We start from the raw sequence: 17,907 nt of genomic DNA on the forward strand, positions 1-17,907 counted from the left end.
AATTATTTCAATCATGCACATCTTGGTTACGCACCACTTCCTGTTGGTCTATCACATAAAACTGCAGTGAAATGCCCTGAAGTTTGTGGCTGTAAACTAACAAAATGGGAAAGAATTCAAGGGGTGTAAATAGTTTTTTCAGAGCGATGTAGAGAGACATTTTGAAACGCGCACTCACTCGGTCTTTGACATTCAGTTTAAATCTCTCTTTCCGTTGATTATCCCGCGATTAAGCTGCGTGTCGAATCAAATCACACTAATAAACCCAAGCTGGTCCCTTTGGAGGAGTGAATCAGCCGCAGTGTGTTCTTGTTTTGTTTACTTATTTATTTATTTATTCATTTGTTTTTTGGTTTGCTTTACGATCGATGCCGTTCTCCAGAGGAAGCTGAGCATGATAAGGTTTGGCCCGAGCCGAGATGTTCCACCAGCCTCTGCCAAGCTGACCCTCTGCGAGGAAACACAGAAGAATGGGTTCATGTGCGCGCCAAAAAAACGCATGACTCATTCATGTAGCTGTTTGATGAAGCTTCCAGCAGGGCTGTTTCCATGAAGACAAGGCTTTTAACTGTTATGCAACGATAAACCCGCAAATGCATGGAGACACGAAAGCTTAAAGTCTGCCAGTTAGGTCTGTGCTTCATAAAGCAGGGCCTTGTTCTACCTACTCGGTCTCATTTCTCCCTGCTTTTTGATTATGCCCTAATGAGCTGCAGTAGTAGCTGGTGAATGCACTTTGGCAGGCCTCCAATGGTTCAGATGCCAAACTTCATAAAACAAACTGGCCTTCAAACAGCAAAGACAACCGACTCCTTTTTCCTAGAGAAAAACTGTTGACGACAATAACACGAAAAACCTCTCCGCAGGTTGTCCGTCATGAGATTGCTTAGCTGCAGAGCACCACAGCGAAAAGAAGTGGTTTTATTCTTCTTCTTCATCGAGGTGGACGTTTCTTCTTTCAAGTCTGCGCCACAACGTCGAGCAGTGCAGAGCAGACGAAGGCAGACATGTTCTGTGTAACCTCGATCTCAAGCAGCACAGGGACCTGGATGTGGCTTTAACCAGTGCAGGAAACCCAGATAATGTGACAAAAGTTTCCCCACTTGAGTCGAACTTCCTTTTCGCCGCTCTTTCTCCTTCATGAAATCAGTGTTTTGCTTTCAGAGTTAGAACGATAAGAACGCGTCATTTAACGCACAAGCGGAGCCTTCGTTGCCACCGTGACTTATCCACTTACCTCTCCTGGTTCTGGAGAAAATTTTGATGCTCGTCGACGTGGAATTGGACCGGAAGATGCCACTGAAGCTGAGGCGATGGGGGGACTTGGGCGAGGCGTTCTGGTGGGAGGGATAGGGGAAAATGGTTTTGGGTGACGTTGAAGCGGCCTTTGACGGCACCGGAGCGGAGTGGGGCGTTGAGGGGTTGCTGGCCGGGTTCTTGGCAGAAACCTCTTTTGTGGGGCTGGCTGAGCGGATGAGACGATCCCCCTGAGAGACAATAAAAGAAGAGACAGCTTTATTCTCCTGCACTTAAGTGAATGTGTGGCTCATTATGAGCGAGAGGCTGCAGAGCTGCTCGGTACACAAACAGCAAAGCAAAGGACGAAAGCGAAGAAAGCAAGAGTCAGGAAAAGATTTATTGTGAAACAAGGTCTGCTGATGGCACATTTTGTGTCACTTCTCCTTTTTACACAGGCTTTTGTTTAGATAGCTACACTGCAGCAGCTAATGGTGCCTCATAAAAAGCTGTGTACAAATCTGAGTCCCATGTGAAACCTGTAATAAAGCCCAGATTGTCAGATTGTGAAAGAGGTAGTGTTAAACACTTTAGATATTGGATGCAAATATTACTACTGACATATACACAAAGTAACACTAGTCTGTCAGCCTGTTGTAAAAGGTAAGTAATTAATTAATTGCATAATAAATTGAAATGAGCTTGAAAATTTCCATTCCGATTATCATTTTATGAAGGAGAATTTTGTTTAGAAACATCAGAGTCTATTTTATTTATAATTCTGGTTGTGTGTGGTTTTTATTCCTGTTTTCATTATTGGTTTTGTTGTTGTTGCGTTTTAATTTGGATATTTAAAATATCGTCCAATTCCAGTGTTAATGGTTCTTTACAAAATTAATGTTTACTGCTGTTTTTATAAGCTGAACTTGCATTATTATGCACCAATGAAATTGTTACTTGAACCATTTCTCAAAACAACATTATCCTTTATTGCGACAATTACTCGGGCAATTAATCGCCTGGAAAACGTGCTATTGTGACAGGCCTAACAATCTATCGTCGTCTCATTTAATCTCGGTATAAATCCAGCTGTTTTATGAAGACATCGGAGGTTTGTTAGAGAATAAACAGCATCTTGAAAAGCAGAGTAAACAGGGCAGGAATAAAGTTCTGAAGACATTTATATCAAGTTTAGGGGACATGATTCGAACGTCTGAAAGAGCACGGTTCAGTCCAAAAGAGGGAAAAAGTGTAGCACAAATTCATTTCTGTCCATCAAAACTGACAGACTGGGCAGGGAGAACATTAATTAGAAAAGCAGTCAAGAGGCTCATGGAGGCTCTGCAGGAGCTGAACATAACCACTAGTTAACAACTACCAGTAAATCTGGGTTTTAGTCAATAGTGGCAAAAAGAATGATACTACTGAAAGAACTCTCAGTTAAAACAATATTATTTCAGACAAACAGGAAACATGTGAAGAGAGATTTCCTGGTTGGATAAGACCAAAATTGAACGTTTTGTCCAAGATGCAAAATGCTGTGTAGTGGAGAATCTAACTCTGCACGTTCCCCACCAAATACAAACACACCAATCCCAGGTGAAATATGGTGGTGGCAGCATTATATTGTGGAGAGGAGGCAAATGCAGGGAAACCTTGACAGAAAATGCAGCAAAAGATTTGACACTGTGGTGAAGGTTCACAGTTCAACAATCCAAGGACCTTAAATCTGCAGCCAGAGCTACAAAAGAATGTTTTGCATAAGAAATATAAGGCTAGAATGGCCGATAAAGACCAGACCTGGATCTAATCTTTCTATGTTTAAGATACTTTGCAAAGATGAGGGAGCAAAAATTTCAGCCTGAGCAAAGCTGATCTAGACATACCCTGAAGACTTATGGAGGCCGAATACAAATGCATGCCACACTTTCCTAATTGTCATTTGTACAAAAAAAACCAAAAAAACATTATTTTCCCCATGAACTACTTTGTATAGGTTGCACATAAAATAAACTGATGTTTACTTGACAAGAAAATAAAAACGATCAGTTATATATATATATATATATATATATATATATATATATATATATATATATATATTTTTTTTTTTTTAACTGTAATTTTGTGTTTATAAAGAAAGAGAAATAAATTGTGCTTTAGAAGACCCTCGAGGTTTTGGTTCACCAGACCCCAGATCCGTTTACTTGAGCTCATATTAAACTATCTGAGCATCTAATAAACCTCCATCTTAATAGAGTTTTGTTTATAGTTTAACTTTATGTGATAAATAGGAGTTCTGTTTCTCAAAGTAGCCAGAAACTATGTTTGGTAAGGTAAAGCTAGTTTGCAGTGTACTTGACACTTTCCATTCAGCACGAAAAACATAATTATGTCTATCTTTATTGTAGTGCTGTCTGATGACCAGAGGGTAAAAAAAAACAAAAAAACAGAGGCTTAGGGGTTCATTGGTATTTGCACAACACCGAAGCTGTGATATGCTTGTAGTAATAACCCTGAACGATGTACTCATGCTATGTTTTCCAAGAATATTGCCCACTTGTTGGTAAAATAAGATAGACTAATGAAAGATTTGCAGCACCTGCAAGGCTGACTTTTGTTATTTCACTTTATACACATAAACACATTTTCTTTCAAGCTAATGTTATCTCTCCTGCAGCTAAGGGCAGACAGAACAAGCCAAGATCGACTCTCTAATCTATAAACAGCCTCTGCTTGACTTGGAGCAACCAGACATAACATCCACGTAAAGCCCTTCTTTAAGCTGCCTCCTGCAGATATGACTTGGAAATAACCGTGGAACAACTGGAGTCAGGACAAAGTGACAAGATGAAGGTGACGGCACATTTACCTTTATCAGGCACTGATAATCGCATTGCATTCATCTGATCGGGCTTAGAACATTAGTTCTAAGCCCGATGTGATGTGATGTCACCCGATGTGATAAGTGATGTCCTTCACTTTATCAAAGGAGCACTAAAATGTGGCCATCCTGAAGTTCTCTCAGTGAAGACTCCGTCTTGTTTTTTTCTTTTACGGCCTTTTCGATTTTCTTTATTTAAAATCTGAAAAACTATTTGTGTTAATTGTCTCCATGTTGATGGGAAAAGCAGCATGCAGGTACACAAAGGCGTGTTTCTTAAAATATGACAACTACTCCACAGAAGGCAATGCGCTGTGATGTGGATGTACTGTTGGGAGTTTTTTTTTTTCTGGCTTTGCGCCCGTTGCGCAGAGATTTCTTTTGATTATGTTAATCTCTTATTGGTATTTTCCTCTGCAGATTAAGAAATAATAACGCTACTATTAGTATTATTAAACTGTTCAGTTTTCCTGAGCCTGTATGACTCATAGCCTCGGTTTCCTGCTCTAGGCCGACAGGGTTCACACACTCCAGTTGTTGACGGATGATGTCCTGCAACTTTTAAGTGTGTCTTTGGCCAAACACACCTGAATCAAATAATTATGTCTTTAGTAGATCTCTGAACACATTGACTGCACACTGAGGTGGTATCTCATCCATCGAAGTCAGGGGGGTTGGACTAGGGACACATCTAAAAGTGGCAGGACAAGGGCCATTTAGGACCGGAGCTTGACACACTTTTGGGAGGTTCGACTAGTTGTGCAATCAGAGGTATTCTGTTTACCTAGAATGTATTGAGTGGCTATTTCAGCAGCTGTTACATTTGTGTCTCGACTTATTTTTCTCTGACCTTTGAAACCAAAAAAGGCATTCTCACCAACGAAATTGTATTGTATTTTCTGAGGCCGACTTCCTGTAAACGTCAGAGATTTTTTTTGTGCATAAAAAAAAAAAAGAGTCCCAGGAAATCAGCAGCTTCTGAAAAATTCAGACCAGCCCATCTGGTACCAACAACTGTGACACATTCAGAACCACTTAATCCCGTTTCTTCCTCATTCTCGTGCTCCGAGCGAACTTTAAGCCATATTCACTACTTCTACATGCCTACATGTTATTGGGCGAAAGACTATTTGGGTAACCAAGCTATTAAACTAAATAAAATGGCTGGTTAGTTTATACTTTAAAAAACAACAACAACAACAACAAAAAAGCAGCACTCTAATTGGACAATACAGTTAAACTGTATAAACATTACATTTCAATCTAGCTCTTTTTTTTGTTTTTTTTGTTTTTCTTCACAAGGTCAATAACACATAAACAGATGGCGAAACCCTTCACTATTTGCTGTATAGAGACCAAAACAAAAAAGACATGAGAAGTGGAAGCCAGTCGACCAGGAGACAGAGAGCACCTCCTCCTCCTACCACTGCCTCCTGCCTGCACTGAATGAACCAACAACAACTCATTTAACCATTTGTTGGCCCTCATACACTGGCACATTAAAATACACAGAGATCTCCAGCTTGGAGGAGTGTCTTTACTGCAAACATTAAAATGCAACATTAACGTTTTGATGCCGTATGTGGAAAAACAAAGTATTACTTTTAATGAACCTGGTGTTACTGCTGTCCTGCAGGAAATAACCATGTAGATGGTAAAAGCATAATTTTTGACAAAGTAAATTGAAGAAGGAAGGGCAGGTTTGTTATGTTTGTTTGGTTCACGGGCACATTTCACCCTGACCCAGTCATTTGGCAAACTGGAGGAATGAGAGAGCACACACCCATCCTCCCTATTTGCCAACAAATCTCAATCTCATATTGTGCAAGAGCTTGTTAAAGCATGCAAACCAGCTATCAGGGTTTTGCCTTGATAATATTCAGCACTCATAAAACACAAGCCAGCACGGAGTTTTATCTCTGCTGCACAAATATTCCACAGATAAATTTACAATATCCATCTTCAGGTGCTGGGAATGCTTATTCTAATGATGGACAGAAGCAGACAGCATGGATGGGGCTGCTTTTTGCGTTTACCAAAAAAATCAATGTGCTGTATGCGCTCGAGCCTGCGTCTGGGCACTGTGGGCGTGATGTTACTGTAAGCCAAAGTGAGTTGGCAGAAAAAAGAAGACGACCTAGTGTAATATCCTGCTCTTCCAAATCCATGTTAATTTGTTCAAAGCCAAACAAACACATCAAAACAGACGCCATAAATCATCGGCGGGGGGAGGGCGAGAAAAGTGCAAGCTTGAGCAAACAAACAGTTGGAAAGCGACTTACAAAGTGTGTCAGAAGCAGGATTAAATGTACCTTCTGAAGGCCACTTTTGGTTGAGGCACTGGTCTCCAATTTAGGGGCAGTAAAATCACCAAAGTCCTGCACAAAGCAGAGATTTGTCTGTCAGCTTCCTGAAAATACAGCAGAGTAAATAAAGTGCATGTCTCAGCGTGCAACATGATGTGCTCGTTGGGAACACAGGCTGTTTTTCTACAGAATAGATCTAGACCCGAGGGTAGGATCAGGTCTAAAGTGGGAATCGCGGTGGAAACCTGTGTGAAAAAATGCAAAGGGTTAGGTGTTACTCTCTTTAGATGAGACGTCATGCGGCAAAGAAGCAGCTTTGTTACAAAGTTTTAGCTGGCTGGCAATTATAAGTTGTTTTCTTTTGTTCCTTGTCCAACTTGAGGGTGGAAAAGTTCACACAGCACTGTGTAATTCCAATATGTTGCATCCGAGTGTCACATTCATAACATTACAGCGCACTGGAACGTTTTCCGCTTCAGCACCAGACAACTGGCAAATAGTAAAAAAAAAAAACAAAAAAAAACAATGACTTCTGCTTATCCCCACAATCTGAGATAGCAACTGTAAAAACCGATAAGTAATATCTGTGTATCAACCTCGGCTAATAAAATGAAAATAAACAGAGTCCGCAGGTATCATTGGTCATACTGTATAAGCTCTAAACTGGAAAAGATGCATAAAAGAAATAAAAAAAAAACTACAAAAAAATTCACCTTTAATGTCCTGGTTTGGGAACTGTGTTCATTTTTTTAATCATCAGAAAATGACACACAAAATAACAAGCGATTATTTTATTTTTGAGGGGGTGGGGGGGGGGGGTTGTAGTCAATAGCGATGAAGAGGAATTAAAATTTGCTTTGCATTTGTTTTTAGATTTCAAATAATAACATGAAATCACCAATAAGGAGAAAAGCATTTCCAGACAAACTGTACACAACTTAAAAGTATATTCTTCACCCCGTGACGTCACTGCCCATATATGGCAGAGAAGAGCGTTGTTTTGTTTTGTGTTGTTTTACATAGGGCTCAAATGTTAACTGTCCCTGATGTAAAATCTTTTAATTTTACCTTTTAATTTTATGTAGTCTATTTTTTAAATGTGACACATGAAAAGAAAATCTAAATAAATTTGATCGAAAATTAAATTTTCATTTCTAATAATCCGTTTTCAAATACAAAAAAAAAAAAGAAAAAAAAGAAAAGAAAAACGGGTTAGTATTTCAAATATGTTGTATTTTGAAACGATACTCCTTTTGCCAATTGCTTTGTTAATGTATTCTGACGATCGCATTCAAAACACTAAAACAAGCACGGATAGGTTTGCTCATCACGTCCTGGAAAATTCCATGCATGTTTGGGAGAAAACAAAAACATTCAGAAACAACAACCTGCATTTTATTTGCACATGTAAACAATTGAAGCTCCGTAGTGGGAGTTGCCTGCGGTGACATCACAATAAATGCTTGCAGTTGCAGCTCAACCTACAAGTGAGAAATGGCTTAATGAAATAGTCAAGCAATGCAACGATGTCTCTGCACAAACTGAGGCTGCATTTTACACAGATTAGAAACATTTTTAGTGAAAGTAAATAAACTGATTAACTTGGAAGACGTTACTCAGAGGCGGAATGCAGCTGAAAAAAAAAAAAAAGCATAACACCTAAAAGTTCATTTAAAAACTTCATTGAAAGTATATATTTTTAAATTAGCAATACAAAACAAACTGGCTAATACTTCAACGACTTACTGGCATGTTAATCCGGAGACCTTTCTTCTTTTTTGGCATTTTCTTTGAGCTCGCCTTGCTGGACTCCATCAACGTGCTTCCCATTTTTGTCTTCTTCTCGTTGTTTTTAAAAAAGCAAAACAAAAAATGTGTGATAAACTTCCAAACTATGTAACCAACTGGTTGTTTTCGACGGCAGAGCCTCAGCCAGCCGTGCCTACTTTGACTTCAGCTGCCCCCTCTACTCTTTACTACGACAACACCAAGCGAGGAGCAGGCTCGTCCACCAGGAAGTAGGCTCGGCTGTGAAAAAGAGGCAGGGCGCACCTCATACGCCACATTGTTTACAGGTGTTCTGGTGAAATCTGTCACTCAGAGGAAATGCGCTCCCTGCTGCGTTTCCGGGCCTGATTCCAAAAGAACACAAGCAGCCTGGTTCCTGCCTTTTTTTAGTCAAAACTGAGGTAGGAATCATGTTTTTGTAACATTTTAGGCTCAGACGCTCAGTCACCTGTCGGTGAATCAAAATGGACCATGTCTTTAAAATTTTAAGCAAGTTTACTTCTTAATAGCGTAAGACTGTGAAGAAGTAGCAGGGTCACTTTGAAGCGCCTTTATTAAAATATGTGTATTTCTTTTAAAAGTTTATATTTATATATATATATATGTTGAGGCAAAACCGAGGGCACACTGCCAGGAAAATTGTCTTTGACGGAAACTAATTTTGACATAACACCGCCCGAGTCTAATGTAATTCCCTACCAACAGATGTCAGTATGATTCAGATATTCATTAGATCTTGTGGCCATGCAGGAAACATCAAGGCTAGATTTTAAAACAAGTTGATAGAACACATTCACTGCAGAGAGCACAATTTACAAAGATGCAATTAATTTAATTTTATGTTTTCCTTTTTACTGCGTAACTGTATGTGTTGTTTCTTTAACCTTGGGTTGGTTAGTTTTCATGTCAAAACCTTGCATTTTCTCTTTTTTTATTTTAAATTACAAACACAAAAGTTCTCTTTGGAGTTGATATTTCGGCAAAGGACATGCGTTTAAAATGGAACTAGCAAATAGCAAAAGATGAATGCACCAAGTGATGGATGCATGAGTAATGGGCAAAGTTATGGCTGGATGGATAAAACAAACAGGGATACATCTGAAAGTGTAAATACATTTTTTTCTATACAATTTTGTTTTTGCTAGAACCCCCTTTTGTAAATATAATTTGTAGACAGATTGTTTCTGGCAGGGTTCCTGGAGAATCTTAGCCCACTCCTCTTTGACAATAACCTTCAATTTAACATTACACTCAGCTATTGTGTTGGAACCACCTTTTTTTTTTTTTTTTTAATCCTGCCAGAGATTTTCAATAGACTTCTTGTTAAGAAAATTAGATGACCATTCCAGTATTTTCCAGAACTAACAAGTTTCAGATGTTTGGGATCATTATGTTTAAGGCATCAATGACACCTAAAGTGCAAGCTCTCTCAAAGCACATGACATTTTCTGACTCTTGATTGAATTGCCTCTACTGCTGCAGGTTTCCAGTCCCAGAGGATCACTGACCACCAACATACTTCACTGTAGGCAGTGTGATCTTTATTTTTCCTCCTACAGACAACCTCTGATTTACTGGCAAAAAAAAAAAAAAAAGTTTCAGTATTGATTCATTGCGCTGCAAAAAGGAATCCCCAAGATCTCTCTGGCTTATTTATATGGCTGAGAGCAAACAGAAGCTGAATTTTCTTGTGCTTTTGGTCAGTAATGATGCATTTCTGGAGTTCAAGTATGGAGCTCTTCAGTGTTTAATATGTAGACTTACTCAGTGTCTGAGGTTTCGTGTAAGAATGTGAAACCTCAGAGGCTGATGTAGGTCTTTTGCAGTCAAGTCAATGGTTTGGTGTCCAATTCTTGAGAAACTCAGGATCCGTGTCTCTAAACATTTTAGACAATATCATAAACTTTCTAACATCAACAATCCTGGTTTTTAAGGTGTTCAACCTCAAGCAAACTTTCTTCTCTGGGTTAAATATATGTAGACGAGAATAATCAACAGAATTTAGCGTTGAGTCCTTATGAAAATTCTTGCATGATTAATCTCAATTATCCAAGCCTTGTTTTTGAGATTTAAGAGAATAATTTCAAATTATTTAAATTCTAATGTGGTATGAAAATGATTTTTGATTCACTTATAATTCATCCGGCGAGCCAGCGACCTATGAGCAATAGTCCTAAAAGTGAGCCCTCTAAAAACAGAGACAACTTTTAACATGTAAAATAGTTTATTTTTGTAAATGTTTCTAAATTCCACAAAATCCAAACCTCGTACTCTGTACACTTCAAAAGGCATTTTCAAAAATAAACAACAAAAAGAAGAAGAAGAAAAAAAATCTTGACTACTTTACACGACCAAGAAAATGTAGCACAAACACACTGGCAGGATAATGTAATATCATACAAGAGAAGAAAAATATCCAAGAAACAATTTTGTTACAACCATTCATTGAGAAAATATATACAATTGAGTTTTCAGAAAGTTAAAAAAATACATGCCATATACATTACAAGTTCTAAGACTGTCTGCAAAATTTTACAGTCGACTTGAAATTGTGCACGCAAAAACTCGTCTGTTTCTAAGCATGTGACTTGTGAAGTGTCAGTATAAGAAATATTTTTGATTAAGCAGAACTCCGTTTCTGTCCAAGAAAAGGTAGAACGACTGTTGGTTCCACATACAATTCTCTCTGTCGCACACTGGTTCATCTACGTTATACATGATTAGATGTTTGCACCTTTTCCCCCCGAAAAAGTAAAGTAAGTAAAAACACTTTGCTGCTCTTGTTTAAGATAAAAAGTTAAAAAGCTGTTTCTTTTTTTTTTTTTTTTTTTTGGGGGGTTGCAACTCCTAATTCACAGTTCTTTAAAATCAGACCTGATTAACAGCAAACGGATCACAATGATCCTTTTTTTCTTCTTCTTCTCGATTCTGTAACTGATAACTCGTTAGTCAACAAAAATATTTCTTTCGAGTGGTCAAAGTATGTGTAAGTCACAAAAAACACTACGCTACAATACCTTACTTTTAATACAACAAAAATACTTTGTGAATTATTGTGGTTATTTTACAAATTCTGTACAGAATAATCATAATATATACTCTCAAACGGAAATAACGTCCATCTTAAATAAATTTCAATGACAAATAAAAACAAAACAGTAAAAAGAAACGATTTTAAAAACATCCAAACATCAAGAAGGTTAAGGTAGTATTTGGTCGGTTATTCCTATAGTTTTCTTTATATACATTTGTACAAAAGTAACAGCATGTCATCTTCAATCTTCAAAAACAATAGCCTTCTTTAAACTCAATCTCATCATTTTGAGAATAAAATTCACTCACTCAGTAATAAATACAAAACCTCTCAAATTCCACACAAATCACATGACGGAGACCTATGATACAACTGACTCATGGAATCAAGTATTTAAAAGTTTTTCTGTGTGTATGTTTTTGTTTTTCTTTTTTTTTTCTTTTTCTTTAGTGCAAGTTAATATTCCCTTCACGGTATTCGTTGCTGTACATTCCTCATTCAGTGATGTCTACATTTAGTCTAACGGCATACATTATTATATAACAAAAAGGGCCTGCCCTTAGTTAGCAGTAAGGCCGCACCCTGCACAGTGCTTTCTCATTCGCTGGTGGATTCTGCACCCCCCCATGTACACCACAAATATACGAGCAGATACATACAGACAGATGGAGGCATTGTGGACGACAAAAGCCTCTTTTACATATGGCACAAGTCACATCCTGCTACCGTGTTGGATTTCTCCTCCTCCAGACCAGCTTTTTTCCCTCCCCACTCCCATGATCCTCATGAACTAGCCTTCAACCCTTCTGTTGATTTTTTTTTTTTTTTTTTTTTTTTACATTTTTTGTTTTTTATTTTGTTACATCGACTGCAGCGTGGAGCTTTTATTCTTCCTCTGTGCAGAGATCATGACACTCACTCGCTCAAGCAAGGAATGGTTTTGATGTTTAGCTCAGTTAATCCACTTCCTGCACTCAGGAGCTCGGCATTGGCAAGCAATCTTGTGCTGGCCTTCGATGGCGTCGAACTGATAGTCAAAACACAGCTGAAAAACAAGGCAGGGAAATTTGTTACTGAGCTTTGACACTGTATTCGTGCAGCAGCTTCTGGATACTCACCTCTTCTCCTTTTTCAACTCTGCGAATACAGCTGATGATGATTTTGTAGCCTCTCTCGAATGTAACCACCTCAGCGACACAGTTAGGGGCGCAAGAATGGTTGATGTATCTAAGGAACAATAATAAAACAAAACATCTGTTCTTACACATGGTTCCTAAAGAGTCTTCACATAGGAACTCCACACTTCTCCAACCTTTCAAGCTCCCAGTCCTTTACAAGTATTTGCTAATACTAAAATAAAAACTCCACAAATGGAAGATCGTTTTACAGAGGGGAAGGCTTTAAATATGGAATGAGAACAGGAGGAGGGCAGTGGAATAGAGTCTAAGGTCTGCAAATACAAATGTTTTTCCATTCTTGTCCGTACTCAAGATCTGGAAAATACTGCCTTTTTTATTTGAACCTTAATGGAGAGTTTTTATACGGAGTACAATTGAAACCACCTGTTTTCAGTGTGTGGCTGCAGGAACATTAGTTTGTGTTACAAGCAAGAAGAGCAGTACACAGCACATACTAGCCAACAGAGACGTATTTAAAGATGTTCTAACCTCAGACAAAGTTTAACGTTACGCTCATGAGATAAATCAGCACGATTTGTAGTGGCAATTAATTCAAGCTATGCTTTACAGAGGAAGCAAACAGAGAATGACCTATGAACTGTCTATAATAATGTCATGAAGGGTTTGATAAATATGGTGCATGGTAAGTTTCTAAACCCGGCCGCTTAAACCTGAGATTTTCCAGCTGCTTTTAGAGCACAAGAGAGAAAAAAAAAATCACTGCTGAGATAGTAACCAATGCTCTACACACAATGATTATGTGTGACCACTGAGAAGGGGTCACACGTTTGAAACAGAATTCAGATCACTCTAAAGACGGAATAACTTTCTAATATTTATAGATTTCTTACAAATTTAAGGTTAAGTTGCACATCTAAAAAAAAAAAAAAAAACATAAATTACACACAGGCTTAAATGAGCATGTTTACTCTCTCTGCCGCCATAGTAAACCTAAAGTAGAAGTCCACACTTCATGTAAAGAATATTTCCAATAAATCTAGTAATTTTTCTCACTCTATTTTAATGAAGACCTTTGTAAAATACTGATATTAAGTATGACTGAATGGGCTTAATGCTGTGTTTTCAGGGTTAGTCAATACCACGGCAACCTGATTTGGCTCTGGTTGCAGCTGAAACAACCAGGTTAAAATAACAACCTAGAAAACTACTTTGTTCACTGGAAATGGTTCCCGCTGTTGGAGCGCGCCTATGTACAGCTACATCCACCTTTAGGGCAAAACTTTAGCAACATCAACTTTAACTATCTCTAACTTTGAAATTGTAATTCAGACACACACACACACACACACGCGCGCGCACGCACACAACACACGTGAAGTGACTCATCAAAAATCAAATATCAAACAAAAACAGATATAAAACTAACAGGTTTTTGATTTACAGCTACATCGATATAATTTGGTAAATTTCAGACCTGGCAAGCCCTCCACTTTGAGTGGCATCCACAACATGCTCGCTGTCGATGCGGAACATGAACACTGCTCGGTTCTGTAAAGGAATATGAAAATAAACTGTTATTTTCAATTAAAGATCAAGTCAAAACGTGACTTAATTATGTAGTTTTTTTATTTTTTTATTTACCTGAGATCGGTAAACCTTCGCCTTCCTGATGGCAACCTCATTTCGGAGGACAGTTCCGTTGTACTCGATCACCATGGTTTGCTTTTCGATGTCTCTAGCAGCAAACAGCCCCAGGCCCTGTGTAGATATCATGTAAGCATTATGTTACATTATGTCTTTAAGTGTTTATTACATTACAAAAAAAAAAAAAAAAAAACAAGATTTAAAAATTATATTTAAGATATTTTCTATTTAAAGTAAGATGCATGTAACTATGTCAGCCCAACAATGCTTTTCAATTCTGGTATCTGAGATCAGAGCTAGTACACCAACGTTACCTACTTTACATGTTAAGCATTACTTTTGATTGGTTTTTAGCCAAGTTTTCAAATAATTGTTCTCCAGCCAGCCCTGTTAAAGATACACTTATAAGCTAGTAGTGGATTGTGCAATTACCTAAATATACAAAGAAAGGGCCTACAGTAAAACTTGGTCCAAAAATTTAATTTTTCTTTTTAATTTTCTAAATTAAAAATACAAAATAAAATAAAAAATCAGTGTGTTTACCCTTATTCTTTAGACATTTTACAGTTTGGATACCAGAATAACAAAGTAACAAAAAGATTTAAAACCTTTAACATTCTTTATTGTCTTTTCTTTAGTCACTTATCCAGATCTGTAAAATTGTAAAAGCAATTCAAGGCGGTGCAGGAACTCTGTAAATTTAAAGACCTTGCAAAAGCCCTAAAGCCCTTTAAAACCAGAAGCTTCAATGAACTGTAGTTCAGTCACCTGGATGCGGGAGCAAGCCAAATACACATTACTTCTCCACTCGCTCTTCATCCAGCGGTACTGGGAGGACCTGGGGTGCACAACTGGAGTCTTGCTGTGAGGAACACCGCCTTCTCCCTGCGCCACATTTTGATTAGACCTGGCACTGCTGCTGGACACAACCTGTGGCTGAGGCCTGCATTTTGAGGGAAAGTGAGAAAAAGGAGACATATTAGCGCCAACGCTACAATTTTGCTTCATTGAGTTCATCTTGTAAAGCGTTCATACTATCGTGGGTCTGTTGGTATTCTCATATGTTTATTTGGCATTCAAGTGCTTCTGCACACTTTCTATTTCAGCCAATTTACTTTTAAAATACTCGGCTGGCGACAGGCTAACAGGCCAATATTGGCAATTCAGCTGATGCCAACATATGCAACACCACAGCAGCTAATGGGAATCAGCAACGTGGACAGAACATTTTATCTTGACATTTTGTGGCATTTATCACAACAGTTATAAAAACAACAAGTATTAAATTGGCTTGTCTTTTGGGAAATAAATCAGCCATTGCAGACAGAGGTTCAGAAACACAATCACTGCTATGAAATTAGACTTTATCCATTGTCAAGTAGGCTATTTCAGGCTGACAGAAATAGCCTACTTGATTAAATCCATATTTAGATATGATTAAATATGGATTTAATCATATTTTAATAATATATTTAATGATGGTGGCATGGTGGAAAGAAAAAGCTATAATCCCAAACAGCTTCCGATCATTTTAGAGTTAGCCAGCAACATTTATCGTGATCACAATAATTATTTTCTTCTATAAAAACTGACCAAAATTAGCAAATATTCATTAACTTTAGCTACAGTGCCATTAGCATGCTGGTTATTTTAAAAAAATTTAATAACTAAAATAAGTTGGAGCCTTAAATGACTACCTTTAGCACCCTCCATTTTTCCTACGCTTCAGCTTCTACAACTCTTGTATTATTTCCCCTCAACAGCTGGGTGTGGTCCACATAACTTACCGGAATCACTCTGAACTTTTGCTGGAATTACAATTTCCTTACTTTATTACAGCGTTGTGCATCATCCTTTTGTTTCAATGATGTGGAATGACTGCATGGCACTGGGAAACGGTGCTTACAAGGCATTTGGCACTGTATTCTATCTGCTCAGAATCCACTAGCCTTGGCATGTTGGATGCTTGAAACTGACAGCTTGACCTACTTTCTGACTGACTGATTTGGTAGATGAATGTCTGACCACTTGGGGGCACTGAGAGAGATTTGAAATTGTATTTAAGACGACCAGTTGATCCCTAAATATGGTGATGTAACAAGAAAAGTAATGCAAAAGTAAAGGGGTGAATTCCACACCCTTGGTCTCGCTGTGTATCCACTATTCTGTACGGAAATGCATGAAAAGAGACCCACATATACTTCAAAAATATAACTGAAAGTTCTCTTTCATTTCTTCAGTTTTAAACAGGCATAGAAGCTAATTTTCTTAGTTACCTTATCACCAGCAAAGTGTGGGAGGAGTTTGTTCTTGGTTCTGCGCGTGCACACCCCGCTGGATTGAACATGAGCGGTAATTCCACAAGAGGGTTGCGCCCGTAACGGAAAGAGTACCTGAAACACGCCTCCACTCCTGGGAGCTGGAGCGAAGCAGCACAAGGACGAAGGACATAGTTTAGATGTTTGCCAATATTTTTAACTCTTAAAGCAACAGGAACACAAATTTAGGTACAAACCGATTCAGTAATTCTGGTGACTGCGGGGACTGTGAGTCCAAACAGATCCTCTCCTTTCAGATACACAGGAAAGAGCCTCAGAGTGCCAGACTCTGCTCTTTTGTCAGAAACTGGACCAAGCACTTTATCCCAAACTCCTAATTGAAATAAAACACAAGCTGCTTAGGAACAAACTAAACTCAGGGAAAAAAAAACAAAGAAGTAAAGAAATTGTTACTTTCTTTACCTTTAGGAGAGGTGTCCGTCAGGATCAAGTCTTGGTAGCCTTGTTCAACGACTCTGATTGTAAATTCTGGAAACCCGTCATTGTCTTCAACTGAACAGACATAACGACAGCGGCGGTTGCCGTGGCGCATGCTCCAGTAAATGCGACAAGCCTCGTAGCCAACGGGAAAGATGGTGGTCGGTGAATGGAAGGCAGACATCTGTAACGGGGTGAGTTGTCCTATCGCGTGCAGCACCAGGCTCCCCACTCGAAATGTGTAGCCCAACTCTGGCTGCTGCACGGCCGTGGCGATCTGTCGCACTTCGTCTCTTTGAACGTAGACGCGTCGGAACACGGCAAAGCAGCGCAGCTCGTGCTCCAAGGCTTGCCCTGCTGTTCCCCGGGGCCTGTGGGCGTGACAGAGCATGGTCTTGTCTTTAAAGAAGGTGCACTGGGCTTGCAGAGCACAGGTGAAATGATAGACGTTGGTACAGCGTAGGCGGTGGCAGCCGCTGGTGGCTCCGGTTTGCTGGCAGTAGGCGCAGCGTATCGTCTGGCCGCGGCGCAGCGCAAGCTCCACGTTGATGAGGGCGCCGGCTTGCGTCTCGTACACCTCGGTTGACCACAGAGCACAGTTCAGGTGAACCCACACGTCGAGGTCTAGGTTGAGCAGCCTGGCCGGCCCGTCGGTGATCCCGTCTCCAAACTGGTGACAGAAACAGCACCGCCTCTTATCTTTGAGCAAAGACGGAGGGCGCAGGGACGCTCCTAGTTTCTTCAGGAGCTCGTCAATCTTATCTTCCTCTGGAAGCTGCGAATTCATCCTCGGCGGTAAAACCACCTGAACGCTCCACTTTCTCCAGCGGAGGCCTTTCTGTCTCTTTCCCTGGTGCCAGCCGTCGTGGGACCGTGGCCGGGCCTTAAGCTTCACTGTCACCTTAAGGGCGTCGGCTTTGCTCTCAGACTTGGGCGTTTCTCCAGCTGTAGGGAAGGGGATGGGCGGAGTAGATGGAGGAGACATTTTGGGCTGGAGCTGGGCGAGGCAATGGACGTCCAGCGAGGACATGTTGTTGTTGTACTGATGCTGAGTTTTGCAAAAGCTCTCGCTTTGGTCAGAGGCAGGAAGAAGGGACATAGACTCCTGAAAATGTCAGAG

General features: G+C 39.4%; 2 protein-coding genes across 7 annotated transcripts in view; both read right to left on the reverse strand.

Annotated features, from left to right (window-relative positions):
- LOC106919797 (5'-AMP-activated protein kinase subunit gamma-1-like) overlaps window positions 1–8,457 on the reverse strand; it is a 29,976-nt gene extending 21,519 nt beyond the window's left edge. The window contains exons 1-3 of the mRNA XM_014990385.2: window positions 8,173–8,457; window positions 6,433–6,498; window positions 1,238–1,487 (exon numbers count right to left, since the gene is read on the reverse strand). Coding sequence (XP_014845871.1) covers window positions 1,238–1,487; window positions 6,433–6,498; window positions 8,173–8,256 — 400 coding nt within the window. The 5' untranslated portion in view covers window positions 8,257–8,457. The remainder of the gene's footprint in view (window positions 1–1,237; window positions 1,488–6,432; window positions 6,499–8,172) is intronic.
- Window positions 8,458–10,419: 1,962 nt separating this feature from the next.
- kmt2cb (lysine (K)-specific methyltransferase 2Cb) overlaps window positions 10,420–17,907 on the reverse strand; it is a 75,582-nt gene continuing 68,094 nt past the window's right edge. For all 6 annotated transcript variants that reach the window (XM_088014672.1, XM_014990398.2, XM_014990396.2 and 3 more), the window contains 8 exons: window positions 16,773–17,892; window positions 16,547–16,683; window positions 16,308–16,450; window positions 14,800–14,974; window positions 14,029–14,145; window positions 13,862–13,935; window positions 12,367–12,475; window positions 10,420–12,293 (listed from right to left, as the gene is read on the reverse strand). In XM_088014672.1, coding sequence (XP_087870798.1) covers window positions 12,201–12,293; window positions 12,367–12,475; window positions 13,862–13,935; window positions 14,029–14,145; window positions 14,800–14,974; window positions 16,308–16,450; window positions 16,547–16,683; window positions 16,773–17,892 — 1,968 coding nt within the window. In that variant the 3' untranslated portion in view covers window positions 10,420–12,200. The remainder of the gene's footprint in view (window positions 12,294–12,366; window positions 12,476–13,861; window positions 13,936–14,028; window positions 14,146–14,799; window positions 14,975–16,307; window positions 16,451–16,546; window positions 16,684–16,772; window positions 17,893–17,907) is intronic.

This window comes from Poecilia mexicana, unplaced genomic scaffold (assembly GCF_051168715.1).
Source record: "Poecilia mexicana isolate PSO_F unplaced genomic scaffold, ASM5116871v1 scaffold_17, whole genome shotgun sequence".
NCBI classification, from domain to species: Eukaryota; Metazoa; Chordata; class Actinopteri; order Cyprinodontiformes; family Poeciliidae; genus Poecilia; species Poecilia mexicana.